The sequence below is a fragment of the Falco peregrinus genome, chromosome 1, assembly GCF_023634155.1.
Source record: "Falco peregrinus isolate bFalPer1 chromosome 1, bFalPer1.pri, whole genome shotgun sequence".
NCBI classification, from domain to species: domain Eukaryota; kingdom Metazoa; phylum Chordata; class Aves; order Falconiformes; family Falconidae; genus Falco; species Falco peregrinus.
The window spans coordinates 87672872-87695736 of record NC_073721.1 but is presented as its reverse complement, the minus strand read 5'-3'; the positions used below and the strand labels follow the sequence as shown (position 1 = coordinate 87695736).

At 35.7% G+C, this 22865-nt stretch overlaps 1 protein-coding gene across 2 annotated transcripts in view; it reads left to right on the top strand.

The window, feature by feature from the left end:
• TTC7B (tetratricopeptide repeat domain 7B) overlaps nucleotides 1–22865 on the top strand; it is a 144651-nt gene that overhangs the window by 20465 nt on the left and 101321 nt on the right. For both annotated transcript variants that reach the window (XM_055812625.1, XM_055812635.1), the window contains exons 2-5: nucleotides 643–797; nucleotides 1931–2099; nucleotides 16008–16138; nucleotides 18209–18330. In XM_055812625.1, coding sequence (XP_055668600.1) covers nucleotides 643–797; nucleotides 1931–2099; nucleotides 16008–16138; nucleotides 18209–18330 — 577 coding nt within the window. The remainder of the gene's footprint in view (nucleotides 1–642; nucleotides 798–1930; nucleotides 2100–16007; nucleotides 16139–18208; nucleotides 18331–22865) is intronic.

The following is a 22865-nucleotide window of genomic DNA, read 5'->3' as shown; positions in this document are numbered from 1 at the left end:
ACTGAATTCCAGCAAACATGCTAGCTGCAGCTTTGCTGGGACGCCTGGTATTACGTTCTACCTTCATGTCTGAGAAGTGGTGGTAAGCCTCCTAAGAAACAGACTGATAGATGAGAAATGGACTTTCATGCTGGGATGGCTGGAGCCTTAACAAGGTCTGAGTGATACCTACATTCTTACAGCCGAGATATGGGTGGTGATGAAAGGCATCGTGAGGGACATGTAACATAAAACTAGTTGCATAAATTAGTTCTATGTCAGTATTCATATTTGAAACTACAATAGGCATCTTGTGAAACACACACCATTTTTTGGGTAAAGTGAATCTCAGAAGTGTATATTGTGACATTCACAAAAATACATAATCCTTTTGAATCAAGTGTTGCTTTTTAAGGAGGAGAACAACACTGACCAGTTTAATGTCCTAAATCATTGTAGCTTAGAACACAGGAGACTTGATTCTACAATGAATCAAGCAGGTAAAAGATAAATTGAAAAGTACCATGTGACTTGCGTTAAATCTGAGTACTTGACACTGTTTGTTTTGGTTAGTTTGTATTTAAAATCCGTGCAATGACTGCCTCCACTGAAATGTTAGTGAAATAAAATTCTAATATTTCATGTGTTTGGTTTTATTTACAGATGATATGGCAGAACTTCTTCTTGGGGAGTCCAAACTAGAACAATTTTTGAAGGAAAACACTCTTAAACAGAGTAGTAGTCCACGTGGCCCGCAGCCGAAGCTGAGTGAGGTCAGGAAACATCTCACAGCAGCACTCGATAGAGGAAACCTAAAGGTATGTAAATCAGTCTAAGCAAGAATTAGAAAAGCTGAATTTGGCTGGAGTGCTCTACTGATTATGGAAAAATATGTGGAAAGTGCTTGTGTGGTGTTTTATTATCATTGCTGTTCCCAGAACATCATCAGCACTATGCTATTTCATGGCTCTGTGTTTCTCCATGGATTTTTATTCAGTTAAATTTCTCAAATCTTCTTTCATTAGAAGAATAAGAAAATTGTCATTGACTTCTGGGATGCTTAAGTGAAATACAACCTGTTTTGTGGAAGTTTTTCTTGGAGTATATAACTATATTGTTCTTTGTAGTGTCCATTAAATAGAAGTGTTAAAAAATGCAAAATACATTACAAACTTCACAAATTTCTGTAATAGTCTCTTAAGTATTCAGGAAAGGTTCCTTAAGTTATGTTTGCAGGTGCGGAAGGTGAGGTTAATACTTGAGAGCATATTCTGTCATAACCTTTTGATGTTCTTAACCATACTGGCCCTTCTTTTACTTAACTGTTGTTGTAGCTACTAAAGCAGCTTATGTTTTCTGTACTCAATGTCCATCCTTTGAGACATCATAAGGACCTTGTTTTGCAGTCATCCTTAATGTTTTGTCTCCTATGATTTGTGGGAGTGTTAATTTCTCCTCCTTTTCTTTCTTCATTCCTCCATAAATTCTTTTTCAATTTATACTTTGAAATTGTGCAAATTCATAGGCTGTGGAACATATATCATTAAGTTTTGATGCTATGTTATTTTCAACTGTACTTGTGGTGTTAGAAAAAAAATCATTGGAGGAGTTGTAATGATAGGCTGCCTTTAAATAGTTCTGTCACCTGGCAAAGCTGGATTCTGACTGAGAGGTATTTCTGGTGCATGTGTAAATAAATGTGTGAATACAAAATGACTGGTAATGCTTGTTGGTAGCTTGGTGGATTGAGGTTTTGTGGATTCATCCCTTACCACAAGCTTCCCAAATATTACATGAAGAAAGAATTTTGTTGGTTTGTTGCTCTGTCCTAAGAAATACCCTGCGGATTTCTACAGTGAATATATACAGAAAATAAACCAAATATTTATCAGAAAGAATTAGGTGTGTTTTCTCAGGAAAAAGAACCTTTTCTTATTCCTCTTCCTTCTAGCCAGAATTCCTACAAGAAGCTAACCTTATTATGGCCAAGTTAAACTATGTGGAAGGTGATTACAAAGAAGCTCTGAACACATATGCCAGAGTTGGAGTTGATGACCTGCAGTTAGCTGCAGTGCCACCATACAGGCTACGCCTGATTGCTGAAGCATATTCTACTAAAGGTAAGATTGCTCTTTCCAGTATAATAATGTGGAAATAGTGTTTAAAAAAGTAAATTCATCTTTTGTCCGAAGGTAAAGAATTTTGTGGCACGCATATCATCAACACAGTGATGGAGTACCACATTTGCAGATAAATAAGAGGATAGTTTAGCCTCTAAATTATTCTGAGTTTGTGCTAGGTTGACAAGACTTTTACCTCAATTAATATGTTAACTGTGCTGTCACCCAATCAAATTTTTTGATGCGTGTATCCTTCCATATGTAAATGTCACAATAACTGCAGATAGATGTTAAAGTATTATCACTATTACTGAAAGAACTAGTACAGTTGTGCACTCGCTGTGGTCAGAACTGGAGAACCTTGATTCACCGTGATGCCTTTTACTGAATGTTAAAATGCTCAAAGCCAAATGGCTTAACTAAATTGCTACTTAATTGAAGAAAAATAGTAATAACATGATAAAATTACTTAAAACAGTTAATTTCTTGCAGTTTTATTTTTGAATTTTTCTTACATGAATATCTTTTTTTTAAAAAATCAGAAAGGGCAGATAATTAGATTTTTTTCTTTAACCAATCTAGTATAATGAAAATTGTAATGCTGGCCTTATGTCTTAAGGTGGCAGTGCCACTTCAGTTTAGAAAACTCACTAACAGACTGTAAGCTGGGTCAGTGTGTTGAGGAAAGTGGCAGTTGCTGCTGTAGGTGTATGAGAATTTACTGTGTCCAAGTGTTTGCTTTGGTCTGCTATGTTTAAGCTTGGGTTTGGTTGCATATGTCGAAAGTTTTTTGTTAAGTATCAAAAGTCAGCAAACACTATTTATGAGAAACTTCAATAGCATTCACTGACAACTGGCCAAAAATTGTTTCTAACATTAGTCTTGGAAGAGTATAACTGGTTTGCACCAGCACAGTCCTTTAGTAAATGACAGGCATGAATCATCCTCTATAGAGATGTCAAGGAAATAAGAGAACTAACTGATAGCAGAGACAAAAGGATGTTTCCTAAATCTAGGCAATATTTAGATTAAAGTGGGAAGGGAGTACATGGGGCATTCTTACATATGACGTAGATCTACCCAGTTCTCTCATACACCATCTGTGTGGGCTTTTTGGCAATGTCTGATATGGGTAGACTTCCACTCAGCTTTGTGGGGTTTGGTTGTGTTTTTTGTTTTGTTTTTTTTGAACCTGTAGGACATCTGTTGAGAATTTGTCATGTTCTTTCCAGGCAAATGAGATCTTGGACCTGATCAACTTTAAGTACCTAAATTTGGTTTTATCTCCAAGGAAACTCAGTAATTTAATTGAATCTTTTCCCAGAGCTCGTCTCTTCTGACTGTTTTATTTGATCTCATAAAGACCTCTAACAGTTGAAACGCAAAAGCATTCATTTTGCAGAAAGGAGTAGTATTATTAATTTTACTTAATGTAAAAATAATTTATTAGGAAATAGTAAAATATGTATCTTTTCTGCTCTGGAATGTTTTGTAGGTTCATCATATTGGGGGGGGGGGGGCGGGGAGGGGGGGAAGAGAAGAAAACCACCATGTCTTCTGCCTAGACACGATGGGGTTTTTTTTGCTTCTGATTTCAAGTGTTATACTTAGACATTGAAATCTGTCATATCAAGCCTGACCTAATCTTGATTAGACTTCATTGATTTGGTCACTTCTAGTGGGTGACTGGCTACCAGTTTACCTGAGCAAACTATTGGGGTTTTGTTCTTTGTCTGTTGATGTTCAGAATTATTTTTTTTTGCTACCATGTTTCCAGTATGAATGGAAACTTCATAAATTTGCTATGCCTTCTCCCCATGGTAGCAGGTTGCAAGAATATAATCTTCTGTGTGTTCTGAAATGAGGTAGAATCCCAGAGCAGTCTTAAATTTAGTATTCAAAGTCTAGAGAAGTTTAGAGTAATTGACAGCTAAATAGCATATGCACAGTTAATTCTCACTGTGTTCCCCATTTCCTGTAGAATTTCTTCTTTCTCCTTGTAAGAGTGGACTATAAACTTTTCAGTCTTAGTTCAGGCTCTCTTCAGAGGTGATTGAGTCTTGTAGGTATTACCCAACTAAATGCAAGTTATTTGTCCAGGGATTTTGTGTTTCTGCTTGCAAGTTCAAGGATAGCCTGATTATTTAAAGATAAAACTTCTCAGTATTTAGATCTTACTTTTTTGGCAGTCATGAACATAGCACCATGTTATTAAGCAATGAGGGACTGTCTGTGCTGCCTGTCAGCGAGCATCAGCACAGCTGCACTGTTCAGTGTGGCAGCCTGCACGGAGGCAGGTAAATATACCTGGTTTAGTTGTCCCATTTCAATCGAGTTTGGGGCAAATCCAGTTCCAGTGGATTTGCAGTCTTGTGTGCTATTGTGTAGTGGTCTGATACTGCTTACCTCTGACAAAAGCATAGGGCAGATAACTTATGGTAGTTCTTAATTGCCTTAGAATTTTTTTCTGTATTTAAGGTGGGGCAACCTCCAAGGGCTTACTTTCTCACTCTTGAGGTTTCATTCTGTAAGGTAAAAGGCGATAGATTATTGAGTGGGATGCTTGACTTGACATGTTCCTTCTACAGTTGTTCCAGGGTACTTAAATGAGCATGTTACGCTGTAACCCTAGGCAGTTAGCAGTTCACAACAAGCCCTTTGCATTTACCTGCTTTCCCTGTGTCCCATGTTACTCTTGCTTGTGGAACATAATAAAATACAAAAAAAATACATCTTTCTGCTCTTCACAGTGAATGAAAGGTTCAGTATGTGCGTATGGATGCAGTGAAGTGCAAAAATGGGTCTAAGGTTAAGGTCAAGCTGAATTTTGCTGCAGTTTTATCTACTGGTGGCTAGAAAGAAGGAGAGGAGGAACAGCAGTAGTGACAATTGTGGGGAGGCAAAATGGAATCAGAACATGGCCAGGGAAATGAGATCCCCAAATGGTTGGCTGTGGAGGGGGTGTGTGTGTGTGTATTTGTTTATGTGTATATATGTTCATTTATGTGCACATATATAAACATATGTCTGCATGTATTTATGTTGTTAGAAAGTAAAGTGTGAAAAAAACCAGAAGAGGAAAATTGTTATTGCCTCTTCAGACTCTCCAGAGTGTGTCTGAACACATTATCCATCCAGGTTGTTTGTAAACCTCACTGCAAAATGTTCATTAAATTACAATAGTCTTCATTACAAAAGTCTTCATTACGGTAGTCCAGAACATGAAATTTAGTGTCTTTGCGCTCCTGCAGTCATCAACTTAGAATAACTGTCATTTAACTAAAGAACTAAAGCCATCTCATCTGCTGCCTGCAGTGCACTCACAAAGGGGGTCCTCAATTTTTTTATTAAATAGATGAATAAATGCAGTATATCTTTAAAAGAATGCTTTTAAGACTCTGTGCTGCTTATAGCTTTAGCTGAAGACAGCATATTTAGAAGAATATAAGTGAGAGGCATAGTATGGAATGAATGTAAGTCAAGTGAAGGATTCAAAGGCTCTCAAACCCAGCAGGGAAGATTAAATGTTACTCTTTTCTTGGAAATGGCTAGTTAGTGCAATGATGGTTCTAATCTTCCAAAGAAAGCTCCTTGATAGATTTGCCAATATGCAACACAGTAAAATTTCAACAAAATTCTAAGAAAAATCCTAACAAATTACCTTTGAAATCTTTTCCATTTCCTTTATGTGTGGCTCTTTGCCAGTTTGTGATGTGCAGGGAATCACAGGGCCCCAGTGCCCGAGCAGTGCCGGGAAGTGGTTCCTGTCTGTTGCTCCTCCTTGGGAAAATGTTCAAAATTCTTAGTGCGGTGGTAAAGGCACTGTTGTTTCATCAGAACCAAAAGCTCATGGGCAGTTGTTTATAATGGTAAGCAAAAAAAAAAAAAAAAAAAAGGCGCTTTGGAAAGAAATTCAAGGAACAGGACAAGTTCAGTTGGGTTGGCTTTTTTCTGGCTTCTGGCAACAAAAGCTGCTGCTAGCAGTGATGTTTTATGCTTTATCTTGACTAGAAGATGCAAGAGTGGTCTCAGGAAAAGTTTTCTGCTGCTGTGTCCATTAAAACAGCAGAGAGTAGACTAGCCATATGAATATGGATGAGGCAAAGTGTCAGAAACTTGATTAGAGTAGGTCAGGACTCAGCACTGTTCAGATATCCCTCACGCAAAAGTTGCAAAGCAGTAACTACCACACAGTATACTGAATGTAGTGTAATTCTGTTATTTTCCCGCCTTTCTTCACCATTTCCTCAAATTCACAAGTTAAAAATAGAAGTGTAGGGGAGGATGATCTTCTATGTGGTTAACTTTGTGGACAGGCGTCCTTTTATACCTTACCCCGATTTTTGTGTGTGTGTGCCCATAGAATACAGTTCTGGATTAGATCTAATGTTTTCTTTACCTGAAAGAGCTGATTTTGATACTGTGCTACTGAGTAATGACTCTGTATGTGTATGTAGAAGGTGATGTTATAGGATAGAGTATTAATAAAATCATAGGTTTGATATTAAATACAGAATTTTCTTAGATTCAAAGACTTGAAAAAATTGGGGCAATTTTTAAATGTCATATAAAACACAGGAATTAAACGATGGAGATTTTCAAATCAAGTGCTTAGTATTTGCAAAAACACGAGAATACTTACTTGTGTCTGTTGGTTATTTTTTCCCCCATCTGCTTGTAATTACATTTGACATGAATGTGGAGGAGAAGCATCCGATAAAACAGTTTTTTTGTAGTAGTTTATTTCAAGAGGATGTGATGAGGGAAAGAAAAATGGGCATCAAAGGACGTTGTTGAGGAGATGGGCAGGTTTGCACGACTCTGTTGTGGCAAAGAGTTAATCTGAAAGCAGATGTATGAATGTTCCTGGAGCCAGCTCCCTGCAGCTGTTGCCTTCCCTTCTTTTGTACTAGCACTTAAGATAGTAGGTCACAGGAGCAGGTCATACCTTTAATATGGAGTTTTAGGAAGCAGTACAGAAAAAAGCAGATTTTTTTTTTCTGCCACAAATGTAGCTTGGACATCAGTATCAGTTATTAGAACTGTCCTATGCAGCAAGAGCAAAGCTAAGAGATGAGGCTGGGCAGAGGAAGGAGAAAGGAAGAACCATCTTGATATTATGGTGGTAAGACTTGGCTCAAAGTAAAATGTAGAGGGATTTTGCACATTTCTGGCTGTGTTACATACTTGATGTTTAAGTATCTGCTTGGATCATTTATTTCTGTCATTCATCATGTGGGAATGACTACCTTCTGGTAAGTAGAGCAGGTTCCCATGTTCCAAGAGGTTAATTTTGTCTCTAGTACCCATTTGTTTACTTTCTTCACTAGATCATTTTAATTGGCAAAACTCAGTTCTGAGACTGAGGAAAACCTTGACTTACAAAAAAGTTGAAATGTTATGAATCCATAAATGAGTAATTAAAGACTGGATATGTCTGACTTTTTTCCTTTTTCACTTTAGGCTTGTGTGGCTAGCTGCAACTTTTTCTTCTCCCTTTTACAAGACCAACCAGAAAAACACTCTATATGCTGTTACCATACAGAAGTATATATTTAGAGTCCATTTTAATAAAGGCTAAAGCTAATATTCTCCTAGGGAGAAGGCATCTGGGAACAAGACTGTTAATTTTCTGCAAGTTTTCAGCATTTATGAATGAGGTAATATGCTGGAAAGTACACAGGTATTATTCAGCTACTGTGTATGGCAATATCTTCAATGTTTCTAAGTGATTTTTGTTTGCTTATGGAAGCAGAGATGAGATACATGCACAGTGGGATATGGACATGTTAATTTAGGAAGGTGCAGCTTGTCAGTAACTGAAATAACAAGTATATATTTAACTAGGAAATCAGCTTTTTAAAATCTTAGTAACATGATTCTGATACTGCTGCATAAGTAAAAAGACAATTGAAAAATGAATACTTGACATTACAAAGTAATGAATCTTTCTACACATGCTTATAGATGAAGATAGAAATTTACAGATCTGACATTTCTTAAAGTCTGCAACTTTGTAAACTTGATTTTAGTAAATAAATTGTGTTTATGTTTAATATACTGTATAGATGAGTAGACTATTCCAGGTATCTGTCAATGTGGCTGTGTTGTATTGCAGTAACAAATTCTTGTTAAGTATGTGAGGGATGTCATCGGTAAGTTAGACATTACAGGATTGTAGTCTTATTGCTGCAGGCCCTTTTACATCTCATATTGCCTGTTCAAATAACTGTGTTTATATTTAGATGATGTATGTTGAGTAAGGTGAGACTGTCTTTACTACTGCTGACCCATATTCAAATTTAATGTTGCATTTACCAAGTTAAATGATTGGCCGTTAATTAGTTCTATTTACAGAAACATGGAAATACTCATGAGGTTCAGTGGAAGTGTCAGGTGCATGTGAATTGCTACTTTGCCATTGGCACAAGATGCTGCTCTGAAGTTCAGTTGAAATGGGATCTGCCCCACTGCTAGCCTGTGTCAGCAGACACCAAGAAACTCTTAGTGGAAGAATGCTAAATGAAAGCTGTTTTAGTAATTATGCCAGGGATCTCTAGCCTCATTAGGCAATGGGTCAAAGACTCGACTTAAGTTCCCTCCTCCTGTATTGCTGTGCAAATGTTGCAGCCCATCAGCAAGCAGTTTGCAAACCAGGGCTAGAAAGCTTGTCCCGTAGATACTTCAAGCTTTGTCTGTTAAAGCTTGTCTTTCCCCAGTCTATTTTTACAACTTCTGCCCTGCTGGAGCAGTGACTGGGGGGGAACGACCCCAGGAGTTTGTACTGCTTTCCTCAGTGCTGCTTTTAGCTCCAGTATTTGAAATACAAACACTGAATGAAAATAATATGCTTCTTATTATAATAGACTTCTTTAGGACTTGAGTGTTTTGGTGGTATGGTTTTCTTGTTCTTAATTTCTTCCAGAACTTTGGATTTTCTTCAGAATCTTGCCTTTGGCAGGGTGAAGAGAGGGAGAAAAAGTTGGGCCAAAATTAAAAATCAGTGATTATGGTGTTTTTTTCTCATGGCATGGGAAGAACTGGCATCACAGTGGAGCCTGGACTTTTTTTTTCCCTCAGAGGTGCATCTAGGAGCAATCCTGACAATTTCAGCAGACAGTGTAAATTCTGTAGTTAAACTATCTCTTTTCCCCTGAGTGAACACTTCCTTGATGACCACTTCATGTACTGCTGTGCAGCTCTTCTGCTTTGGGGTGTGTGTGTGTGTTCTTCAGAGATTCACTCAATCTTTTTGCAGCTTTTAGCTCTAGTTTGCACTGTTTCAGCCTCTCTGGAAGGTGCTTGTCTGTTAAAGGGCTGTACTTACAGCAAGAATTGTCTGGCACATGGTTCTTAAGAAACATACGCATATGTGAAAATACTGATCTTTTCTGTTTAGAAGTATTGTAAAAGTCTGTTTTGTACTCTTGAGAAAATACAAAGATTTGAATATCATTATCTTTAGAGGAAAAATGTGACCAATCATTTCACAACAGTTGTGTCAGACGATACTATACAAAATCCCTAAATATTCTTATGGGTTTATTGAGTGCTTGGATTAATAAGTAGGCTTTGTTTTCAGAAAATCAGACGAGTGGTGTTTGTTATTTGGTTTTTGGGTTGTTTTTTTTTCTCTTTTTAACTTTGAGAAACTTCAAGATACTTAGAAGTACTAGCATATCTATGGCATTAGAAGAGCTGTACTAATGAAATGATGTTGCAGTGTGAGCATACGTGACAAAACACTGTCTTCAACCCTGGGAAGCTGTGTTTCTGTTGCTCTGGGTGTCATCTAGAATGGAATTTAATTCTCTGTAAGTAGTCTGTGTTTAAAAGAGTGGCTAGCCAGAGCAGCTTCCCTTAAATCTAAGTATGCTGAGAGAATGGGGGCTTGACTTCTTTCTGATGCCTTTTCTGGAAACTAGCCATAGAGATCCTGCATCCTGACAGATTCTGTAGACTTTTTTTCCCTGCCTGTATCTTGGCATAGGGGGATGGGCAATAGAAGGTACCTGAAAAATCAGAGAAGTTAATTGCGTTTCTTTAGATTGCCGAAAGAAACAGGAAATTCTTACTGTGAAAGATGTAGCTTGTTATTGATATATTTCCCTACTCTATTCTTACTTTTCCTCCTTTGCTTTATAATGATTACTTTACAAATACCACTAGGGAATTGAAGAGGTTAAGAACTCATGCTTTGCTTTCTAAATAAATTCTTTCACAATCTTTGAGGACTTATAGAAATAAGTCCTTCCCTTCAGTGAGATTAGAAGTGTTTGTTCTAAGCTCAGAAATAAACTGTAGGAATTCCTTGATAGCAGTAACTCAGATTGTTTTCAGTTCCTCTTTTAAAATTACTAAAAAATGTTTGCTATAGTTTATATAATTGTTTGTTCTAAATATATAAGATAAATATGACGTTTTTTAAAAGGAGATGAAGGGGTATTATTATTTTTTTTGTGTGTGTTTGCAGCATTTGGAACACTTACCAGTGTTGCTTTGCATATTATATAGGGAAGAGAAAGTACTGTATACTCATACATACTTGGATTTTTTCTGTCCATTTAAGGAAAACAGGAAGCAAACCAGAAAACTTTATCTATTGATGTGTCACTCTCTCTCTCTTGCAAAAAGCATGTTTGTTTACTTAAGTATAAAATAATCTTCCACTGTTTTTCCTCTGTCCTTTGACTTGTCTACTGAAAACAGTAGATATACCATGGGGTCCAGTATTATTTGTAGTTTGTAAAATTTAGAGATAAGGTACTGGCTGGCATCATGGAAAATCCTCAGATATACAGTGCAGTAAATGTGATAGGCTTTTCTTAGCCTTGTGTTTTGATTTTTTTTTTTTTTTTTTAAATGGTCTCAGTAGTGGTCTGAGTGGTAGGAGTACTTAGTAAAGATCTGAACTGTGCTATGGATTCACTTTTAACCTTAAGAGTAATTTTGGTTACTGTGTATAATGAAATGGGAGTGTTAAGTAATCTATTTTTCTACAGAATTGATGTCTGCTTTTTTTTTTTTTAATGGTTTGTAAATGAAAAGTAATTACTGTTATTGTCCATCACAAAAAACGGCTGCCTATCTAAAATTAAGCAGATCTATTCCATGGGGACTTTTTAAACATTGTAACATTTGTTACTTCTTCTTACTGAATCCTGCTTGGTTTTGGGTAGTGGTCACTGAGTGCACATGTGGTGGTAGGGCTGGTCTGTTCTTGTGTTTGTGAAAAATGAAATAGTTTACTTGGTGGAACCTTGGCCACTGATTTGAGACCATAAGCACAAGAATGCCACTTGGAATAAGTGACAAAACTATCTACGGTTTGCTTTCTGAATCTTTTGCAAAATACACGTAAGTTATAAAGTTTTTGAAGATAGAAAGAAATCTTTGTGAGTTACAATGTAAATGCAATATCAGGCATACTTTTTTCTTGTTGAAATACAGTTTGTTGCTGTTCTGTTCTTTTGACAAGCAATTTTAGAGTTACTTTGAAAAACATGTAAGCTTAACTAGTACTGACTTGTATTCATTTCACTGCTTCTCACTTTCTTGTCCCTCAGGAGTCATCTTGCTTGGTATCAGGACTAGATATGTATGAGATAAGTGTCTTCCCAAAATAAAACTGACCCAGTTTGTTGGAAGCTTTTACTTGAAGGTGATTTTGACTGGAAGGGCTTAAACTTAAAAGGAATGAATATCAAAGTCAACTTGCGATATCAATTGATGGGATATTCTTGAATGCAGAATAAAACGAAATAACCAATGAAGGTTGTTGTCATGGTTTAACCCTGGTCAGCAACTGATCGCCACACAGCTGCTCACTCACTCCCAGATGGTGGGATGGGGGGGGAGAACTGGAAGAGCAAACGTGAGAAAACTTGTGGGTTGAGATTAATGCAGTTTAATAAGTAAAGCAAAAGCTGTGCATGCAAGCAAAGCAAAACAAGGAATTAATTTACCACATCCCATCGGCAGGCAGGTGTTCAGCCATCTCCAGGGAAGCAGGGCTCCATCAAGTAGTAATGGTTACTTGGGAAGACAAAATGTTATCACTTCATATATCAAACCCTTCTTTCTTCTTCCCCCAGCTTTATATGCTGAGCATGATTCCATATGGTATGCTTTGGTCATTTGGGGTCAGCTGTCCTAACTTCATCCCCTCCCAACTCCTTGTGCTCCCCTAGCCTGCTCAGTGGCGGGGTTGTATGAGGATCAGAAAATGCTTTGATGCCGTGTAAGCACTGCTCAGCAGTAGCTAAAACATCCCTCTGTTATCACCCCTGTTTTCCACACAAATCCAAAGCACAGCCCCAGACAAGCTACTATGAAGGAAATTAACTCTGTCCTAGCCAAAACCAGCACAGTTAAATAAACCAATAGCTATGACCTTTACAACAAATGCAATAATATTTTGTAGCAGTATCATGTACCTCTTTTCCATATATCTCAAAGCAGTTTATAAACAGTTAAAGAAATTCCTGCCCTCTTGAGGGACAATAGCAGAGATTCCTGCCTGGCAGCTGTGGGAACAAGCACAAAGGGAAGAACTGACTTGTCTGAATATATGCAAAAGTCTTCAGTGGGTAGTTCAGGGCGATATGTATTTCTCTGAAATAAATGTGTTCCTCAGTTCTGTGTGTTACCACTTGCTCATTCTTTTTTCAAGGGCATAATATAATAATCCCTATTTTAATTAACTTCTTGTCCTCTCACAGTATTCTTACAAAGAAGTGGGCAGTATATTATGTGGTTGTTTTTGCTATGTCACTATAGTTATTTAAAATTAAACAATACTTTTATGTACTTTAATACACTCTTTCTTAAATTTCATCTGTATTTAAGAAAAAAAATAAATTAGTAGTCTGGAGGAACTCTTTGATTTTAACCTGTTATAGAAATTATAATCTATTCAAGGTTTTTTGTCTCATTGATGTATTTTTAATACAGTATTTAATAGTAATTATTTGTTCTGATGATGCAAGGAATGAAGCATCCAAACCATCCTGTTATGTTGTCATTTCAGGATAGCTCTCCACATGAACTTCCTGCTCCAAAGCATCGCATGCTTAAAATATACATACTTTCCCAGGCTGTAATAAACATGCCAGGAAAAATGCAGTGAATACTAGTTGTATAATAAAGTTACTCTAAGAAATAATATTATATACTTCATCAAAGGACACTTAGAATTTTGTACTTCCCTTCTGCATTATTAAAGTTCCTGGCAGAGCACCAAAGTGCTTTCATATTTTAAAGAAAATTCTCAGCTAAAATGAGAGAATGTTTTTATAATGAATTTTTCAGATTAAAAAGATTATAGTTGTGGGCATAAAGTATAAAAATAGAAATAGTAAATCCAAGTCAAATCTACAAATAGCTGGTTGAGTAATCTGTTTCATGTAGTGAAGGATTACTGTGGGGCACTGGCTGTTCATGTCATGTGAGAGATGGGGTGGGGAGGAGTGATCTGCTTACAACTATCTGGTGCTTTTAGTGATGTGACTTTTTATTGCAGCACATTTATTGTATTTTATGGTCACCTCTGAGTTTGAAAGTGTTTGTATAGGGCACTGCAAACTTTCTATCTGGCACCAACCTTACATTTAGATCTTCTTATCGGGGGTCTGGTCAAGCTTACTGCAGTAGCAAGATAACTTGACCTTTTTTTATAGCTTATAGTTAAATCTTGCTGCTTTTGAGTCTATGACTTACAGTTAGCAAAAAACCCCCACCACCCTCTCAGATATTTTCTATTTCATTGAAAATTTGAAAGAAAGCAGATTAGCTTTCTATTTTCAAATATTCTTAATTTTTAGAGATACATTAGGTAAAAACCATAACATGTCAGGGAAGTTCAGTGTCTGTTGTACTCAGGTTTGGCAGGTTTTTAAAAGACAGACAGACTATTTGTGTGTTTGCTGTGCTTTAGGAATGTGTAGGTTTTTGAAAAGTATATTGAATTTTATTTTGTCTTTAGTGGAGCAGTTAGTACTGGAGTCAGGATTTTGTCTAAACTGGGTGTATAGCTAGCAAATACAGCTGTGGGGTGTCTTGTTCGTACTGGTAAAAGGGTAGATTGGAGAGTAAAGGTGGCCCAAAAGCTGATACAGACTTCAGGCATCCTCTCAAGCCAGAAATACGGCTTGATGATGGTGTTTTCTATACAGATGCGTTATACTTCTACAGGGAGGTATTGAAAATTAATAGATGTTTTAAAAGAATCTGGAGGTCATAAATATTGCATAGTTTTGCGTTTATCAATAAACTCCAGATCCCATGGCTATGTCTTCTCAAGTTGTTTTAGTAAGAAAACTATTGTAATTCCAATGAAAAATACTGTCCCCACCATACATTATTGATGGACAGAAATCCTTTGATAAACTATTCTCCAAACTGGGTCTTATACTGCCTGGCATTCTACAGACATCTGCCCAATATATATCTGTGTTTTGTTGTTGGTTTTGGTTTTAGTTTCTCCAGCAACAGACTCTCAAAACCTTGGATGATGAATTGAGAATATGGTCATTTAAATTGTGAATTACATTAACGTGGGAGCAGTTGAGGGCACTTTAGGATCAGCATTTACTGCTGACAAGCTGGAGGGATGACCTGAAATAAATCTCTTAAGAACATATGTTCTATTTGAAGTGCTACACTTCAAATACAAATAATTATGCAGATAAATATAAAATGGGGTAACTGATGAGGCAGTTGGCTTGCAAAATATGATCTGTTGCAGGTCAAAACAGAAGAGAACATTTTACTAATATGTAAGGGAAGACACTAAAGTTCTGCCGATTGTTTTATTTTTTAAAAGTACCCTATATCAAAACCAGGAAGTCTTTAATCTCTGCTCAGTGCTATTGAGGCCTCAACTGAAGCCGTGTTTCCAGTTTGGGCACAGTGAGACAAGGTAGAGGTAACCAGTTGGAGAGTGTCCAGAGGAGATAAAAATTATCAGCTGTCAAGGAAGCATGAAAAGAGTGAGAACTGACATTCTTTGTTGCAGGTGTGTCTGTCTCTCTAGAGAATTATTGAAAAAATGTTTTGTAAAGAAAGGAATAATCTTTCTATGAAGAAGACTAGGAGTGATTTAATCTAGGGAGGAAGATCTGGACATTAAGAAAAAATACTAATTGTGAGAATAGTTGAGTTCTGTGATATGTTGCGTAGGAAGGCTAAGGCATCCCTCTTGTCAGAGGCTAGGCACTGGATAGACAGCTGTCTGGGGTTGGTTGATTCTTCTGTCAGAAAAATGGATTAGTATTCTTGAGGTCCTTTCCAGCTGTTTTCTCTAATTATCTGGAAAACAACTTTTTGTGTTTTAAGCCATAAGAAGTGGCTTATGTAGGAGATAGCATTGATTAGTAAGAGTTATTGAGTTCTTACTTTAGACAAGCAAAGACCTTTTTTTTACCCTTCAAAACACAAGATAAATTTAAATACAAACATTATGCTTTCTAACTTCTTTTTCTTTTAAAATATGTTTTTATAGATCTTTCTGCCTTGCACTGTTAATAAGTTTGTTATTGCCTTGAGTGCCTTTCTTTACTCTGGGAAAGTGAAGATACATAAAGAAAATACATTTACTTAATATATTAAGTAAACTGGTATAGAAAGACACCAGACATTTTTGTGGTAGGCTGTCATAATGTCTTTTATATCAAGATTGCTTTTTAAAAAATTGCTACTTATGGTTTTATAATTATTAAGGAGTCACTGTTATTTATATATTTATTTGTGTCTGTACCAGAAGACCATATATTCATATGTTTTTGGTATTTTTTTTCTTTGTTTCTTCTCCTGACCAAAGGGGCTTAGCCTGGACTATTTTTTAGGTATAGCATTATATGACATTAGTTTTTAATGCTTCATTCGAGTTTTATTTCCCACCACCACCAGGTCTCTGTCTTGAGAAGTTGCCAATTTCTTCTTCAGCTAGCAACCTCCATGTAGACCGTGAACAAGAAATTGTTACATGCTACGAGAAGGCTGGGGATATTGCTCTTCTGTACCTTCAGGAGATAGAAAGGGTAAGCTGGGGTTATTTTCTTAACTGGAGAATTGCGTGGCTCATCTTTCATTAATATATTTTGGTAGCTCAACTAAAAGGTATCTATATATTTGTTTTCTTAGGACTTCAATGCACACTTACAGTTGGACAATAAATTAGTACGCCTTAATGCATGTACGGTAGCTGTTCTTCTGACTGTTCTCTTAGAAAATAGTGCTAGTAGTCCAAAAAGGGACCGAGCTCCTCTGAACTACTATATGTATTCAAGGTGCTGATCTGTGGCCTCTTGTTACCCTACGGTAGTTCATTTATGGACATGGGATTATGGTGTCTTTCAAATACACATGTTGGTGTATGTACAATGTATGCATATACTTACTAGCTTTTCAGATAATTGTTAAAAAGAATTCAATTCAAAATGAAGCTATGAAGATTGAAAATTGATCTTGTTGGTGTTTATTTGGAGCCAATAACTTAACTGCTCTTAAATCCTCTTTATAAAACTACTTGAAGGTAAAATTCTGAAATAACTTTGTACTTGTCAGCAAGACACTTGACATAGCAGTGGGATGTCCAGAATAGTAACTGAAAGTGTGTTTACTTCAGCTAATAGGTACAATCCTGGGACAATTAAAAAATAATCAGATATGATAGCCAGTTAAACATATGACTTTAAAACATAGATGAACTTCAGATAAATCTTAGCTTGATAAATTGGATTAGGACAATGTTCTTGGACTTGATAGCCCATTTGTCGTTTTATCTGCTCAATATATTATTTATTATATGTATGAAACTACAGTTACAGTTAAAATCTGAGGTACTAGATATGCAGGAGACCTGTTTTTTATTGATGAAAGCTGATATATCCAAGCTTCATATTGTTAGACCAAATATAACCTACAAACAGCTGTGCAGAATATTAGGCAAGTTACTGTTTTCCCCTCTAGTTTTATGGATTATGAATTATGAAAAAATAAAGTTAGGCTCTTTATTTGTAAAGAGCATAATGCTTCATGATCTAAAAGCTTTGCACTTTATCTGGATTTAAAGGGATACACAGGCTCTTTTATTTCCTTTTGTTTTCTTTGATACCATTAACCTTGTCTTGTTCCTTACCACTTAAGCAGAAATCCTTCAAGTGTTATGATTTGGGTTTTTTTTAAAGAAAAGAAAATGTTTGATACCCTTTCTTTCTAGGAGTTAAACACTACTGCAATTTATTTAGACTTTGAGATCTGGTTGGGCAAAATACAATACAACTGGGGCTCTGTTCTTGGCTTGTAAGTACTATTAGAATGAAGCGAGCCAGCAATATCAATCTGACCCTCTTTTTCAGACTTATTGCTTACAAGCCTCAGGTCTGTCATTTGACAGTTGTCTTTGAAGGGGTTATTAGATACAGTATAGGGTCACACAAGCAAAAGGAAGGGGAAAGAAAACTTTGATACGATGGGGGAAAGAAAAGTAACTCATGCTTTTTTAAAAATATATACACATTTTTATTTTCTTAGAGTTTTTTGCTTTGGGTTTTTTGTTTGGTTTAAGATTGTCTTTTAGTGGCTGGTACACTGTGTGAATGTGAAGGCAAATGAAAACTGATAGCTGTCCATTTTAAGAGAGCATTTTTACTGTTGATGCAATACAAATTCAGTTTCTAAATTGTTTTTTGGAAATCACTCTGGAGATCACTTTTAATCTTCTTAATGCTTTCTGCAGCAGTCTTTCCTAAACCTATCAGGGTTTTAGATTTTGAATACCATCACCTCCTGCTACTGAATAAGGTTGCCAATATGCTTTTTTGTATACTTCTCTTTTGTGTACCATTCTTCACAAAAATTTCTGGAAAAGTATTCTACAATTTTTCTTAGTGGCATTTCTGCTTGGTGAAGAAATTACCTTTTAAGGGTATAGCCAAAAGCAAAAGGATTGGTATTTAGTTGGGAAAGGAGGTTAAGTATACAAATACTCTACTAGCCACCATGTACAAATGAAAAAGATTTCTCCGACATCAAGTATTAACTTCTGTGTAAAAGTACACAAAACTTTAATTTTTTTCCAATAATTTTTCCCCCTTTTGTTCTTTTAGATAATTAATGCCAATATACAAAACAGAAGCCCTAAGCCAGGGCCCACTGCACATGAACAAGAACTTGGTTTTTTCCTGGAAACAGGACTTCAAAGAGCACATGTTTTATATTTCAAGAATGGGTAAGATTGGTTTCTCCTTTTTTTATATTCACTTTTTTGTTCAGGCTTTGTATTGTATGTATGATCTAACTGGGCATCATAATTTTTAGCAATTGTAGATTGTGTAATCATGAGAACTGTTATTAATAAAGTAGTAACATTTCAATTGAAATAATAAGGCTACTCATATTGTATTTACTCACCTATTATTAAATCGTTTTATCAAAGTATATTAAACAGAAAGCATTTTACATTTTCACTTACTAAATGTGAACTTGAAATACTTTAAACTTTATTTGAAATTTCTTTTACTTTATTACTAGACACTGTTAGAAAGTGTTTTATAACATATTGAAAATCTTGATCTGTGTAATTTGATTTTGTAATTTTTTTCCAAATCTCTTCAGTTATCACTTATTTTAACATTATGCTGCAGGATAAATGTGCATGAAGATCAACAGTATGTATACAAGTATACAATCTCCATTGTACCTGCTCTAGAGATACTTTTAGATTCTGCATGGGAGATCCTTTATAATTTATTTTCAAATAGGCTTCCCTTAAAAGCCTAAAAATAAATTCAGATAACACAGAAAATAAAAAAAAGGAATACAATTCTCCATTTTTAACAGCTTCAAAACTTGGCACAAATGGTTTTTAAGTACATTTCTGACATTTGTTTTTGAAATCACATAGTTTAAAAATTTGTTTGCAGGGCTTCTTATTTCACCAGGAAAATGTGGTTAGATCAAAATATTGGAATTCTTTATAGGACTACTGTTTTGTACCAAAAATGTTTGTTATTCTTTCAAATACACAAACAGGAGATGAAGGGAAATCATGCAGTGTCTGTAAAGAGTTCGAGATTTTAATGTACTGATGGTAGGGTGACAAATGCTATACAAGTTTTCAAACTGTTTAGGGATTTCAGCATGGAAATGATGACTAAGTTTTTTTAAATCTCATTCTTAAAGTAATGAACTACTGCTGCAATAGCACATGATCTGAGAATTACATTTTAGTTCTGTTTTCATGATTTAATTGCAGGAGGAAGGGAATGTTCTGAAAGCTAATTTTTTTCATTTACCACAGCTAAAAATAGAATTTCTGCCTTGATGTGTGCACAAAAGATACATAAAATATACTTAATGAAAGAATCCCAGTGGCAGTTGTGATTAAGAATAAGCTAAAAATTCCACATTTTGAAGAATTTTGATTGAAGGCCGGGAATGGAAATGGTTCATTTAATCTGACATATGCATAAAAGGAATCAGCAATAGATGTAGCAGATTAAGGTTAATGAAGAAAACAAAAAAAAGCACAGAACAGTTGTACAGTGGGTTAAGGAGCATCCAGCCCACAGGAGTGCTTTTCCTTGAACATTTTGGTTGGTCTGGTATGAACTTTGAAAGGTTGATTGTATTCCATGTACACTTTCACAATGAAGCTGTTGGTGATCTTGTTAACTCCTACATAAGCATGTAATCTTTTTTGCAGTCTTTAGTACAATGGACACTTGCAGTTTACAAGCTAAATGCACATTATATTTTTAATTTTAAATTTCTTCTTTCCATTTCATTGGCCAGTGCTACTGTTTTTTGTGGTATGAGAGGAAGCAAGGTGGTAGGAAAAATAGCTCTTTGCCAATCGTTATTTTACATACTCCTGACATTATATCCTTTAGTTTCCTCTCTTAACTTAGAGCCAATCTTAGTTCCTCCAAGATTTCCTAGTATGGTCATTGTTCCAGGCTGGTAGTTATGTTGCTGCTTCTATGAGTGTCTTTTTTTTTTTATTTATTTATTTCTTTTTTTTTTTAAATTTTGTTACTTATGTTTACCAGAACTGAACAGAACATTGATACTTACCTAATAGGAACAAATTTATAGCATACTTTTTAATACATTCATTTGAAGGATGCTTTGCTTGGTTTTTCAATTTGTCATCTCTCCTGGTGTTAGGCTTACAGAAATCGGTTCAAGACCTTTCCATTAAGCTTTGCAACACACTTCAAGTTTGAATTTAATCTAAAATTGTAAAGATTATATGAACATTTTCAAGGAGAGGAAATGTAGGTTAATTATAGGCAGTTTAGAAATGGAAACATTTCTTTTAAATAAACTGGTTTTGCAAATGAAACTGTAGATGTTAGAAAGGCTTCAGTCCTGTGGAGGAGACAGGGTTTATCTGCTTATGAGTGGGGGGGGCGAAGTAGAAGAGGAAAAGTGTGCCCATCTGTTTTTACAGGCAGACTAAATCTGCTATTCGTATTGCAATGCAGTAAAATATTTTTGTGTATGTTTATGAAGTGAGGCTTACATTCAGAAGAGTTGAATCTTAATTAAAAGTTCCTTTCACCAGACTATAACCTGGCATTCGTTTTGAGTCCGTTCAGATGTTACCCTGTTACCAGCATAGTGGCTATAGTAATTTATGTGTTAGAGCAGCTTAAAGATCCGAGGAGATGTTTATGTATTTTTTGCTGGGTTTTTTAGACTTCAGTTCCACTCCAGTAAGTACTAATAAATAACTCTCAAATTCTGCTGGATAAATTGTATTTGTCTTAAGTCCTTTTGCTATGGAGTAGGTTTTTGTTGGTGGTGCATATCTAGAAGGCAGTCAGCTAATCACTGTTTTTAATTACACTTCCGCTAGAAGTGGAAGCATCATTTTTGTGCATATATGCCACTTCAAAACTAAAAAATAAGTAGGATAACTTTAATACTAACTGAAGGAGTGTAATTTTAGCAGTAATGTAGGGAGTATTGCTGCCTAACAAGAAAGCTGGTTGATCCATTTTAAATTTCCCCTTTGTTCACTAACTGTGCAGAGATTTTCTTTTAAGCCAAGAAATCAAGTTTTGTGGAGGATTGAGTGACTGTCTTTCAGGTATGCATTATCTTATCTGAAAAACTACAAAGTGTTTGAAACCTAACCGCTAAGTTCTGGCATCTTGAAAATACATGGAAAAGCAATTATAAAAAAAAAAATAAAAATATGGTGGCAATAGTCTGAACAGAAGAATGTTTTTTTTTTTAGTGCTGTATTAAGACACATCTGAAATTAATGCTTTCTCCCAAAGTGTACAGAATTCTAGTAAAGTATCAAACTACGTATCTATTTTTCACTTGGGAGCAGAGGAACATTTCAGCTTGGAAATGAGTAACAAAGAAGTTGAGGAAGCTGTTCGAAAAGTAGGGTTTATGTGCTTTTTAAATACATTCTGAAATAGGTAATTTTAAATTTCTTTCTGGCTGATTATGCAACTTCTATTTAGTGTAGTAGTAACTTTGTAATTTCAGATTGGAGGAGTTCAAAGTCCTGACGTTGTTACAAGAAAAGCTGTGAGCACAGGAACTTTGACATTAGACCTTAACATAACTATTTTCAAGTAAAATGCCCCTGAGAGAGAAAGGACAGCCATTTATGTACCCAGTAGTTCTTCTGTCCTAGTATTTGCTTTGTATTCATGTTACGAGGTAAACAAGACAAGCTTGAATTTTAAATTATTTTTATTTTAGAGGTAGTAGTGTTCAGAAATGTATGGGAACTGTATACTCTTAAAGCAAAAGAGCTTTCTGGTTGAAGTCTAAAACCAGGAACCTGTCATGTGAAAACCAGACTTCACTAGCTTTCAGAGCTCTTTTTTGTAGCTTCTCCTATATTTCACAACTTCTCCAAGGACATTGCTCTATCATGGTCCAGGATCCAGACTGCAATTTGGTCTAATCTCCATAGTGGTTCACATGCTGAATCAAAACCTGAGGGATCTGGACCAAATCTGTACTCGTCACGCTGCCATTACCTGTGCTTGCACAGCTGCAGTGAAGCAAGACCGTCCCAATCTTCTCCATTAAGTTGTTTCTCAGAGACTGGCATTTTCTCAATGAAAAATTTACCCACCCCAAGACCAAACCAAAACAAAAAATCTCAACCAGTTTTTCTGCATATAATTGATTTTTATTGGCTTACAAAATGTTTGACAAGCACAACCAAAAAAACCCAGACTCTAAGCAGTTCCTCATGTATAGGAGTTGTCTATGTAGAAGTTGTTTCTTTACCTATTTTTCTTTTTCCATCATAGCATCAATAGGAAAATCATAGGAATATAGCTTTCATGTTAGTAAATGGGGGATGGTGGATGGAAGCCAATTCATAAGTGCTTCTTTTGCACACATGTACCTGTACAGTGTTCACAGCTGGGTATTTCGCAGTGATGAAATCCATAAGAGAAGGTTTTATGTAAATGTTTTGACATAAGTGCCCATCAAGACACTGTATGACCAGCTGTCATAGAATACAGTGCTAGCTATCCATCACTCTCTGAATCTGTTGAGATGATGTTGCATATTCTGCATCAGTCTCAAAACAAATTGGTCATTAAGTAAAGAATAGAAAGTAAGATGACATTCAAAAACATTGAAATCCTATAAAGTACTGTATTCTTTATATGTGAAATATCATTACGATATTGAAAAATAAATGAAATTACTTCTGTTGCAGTTTTCAAAACAACTTTGTCCTGGAAATAAAGCACAAACATGCTTTCATGTTTG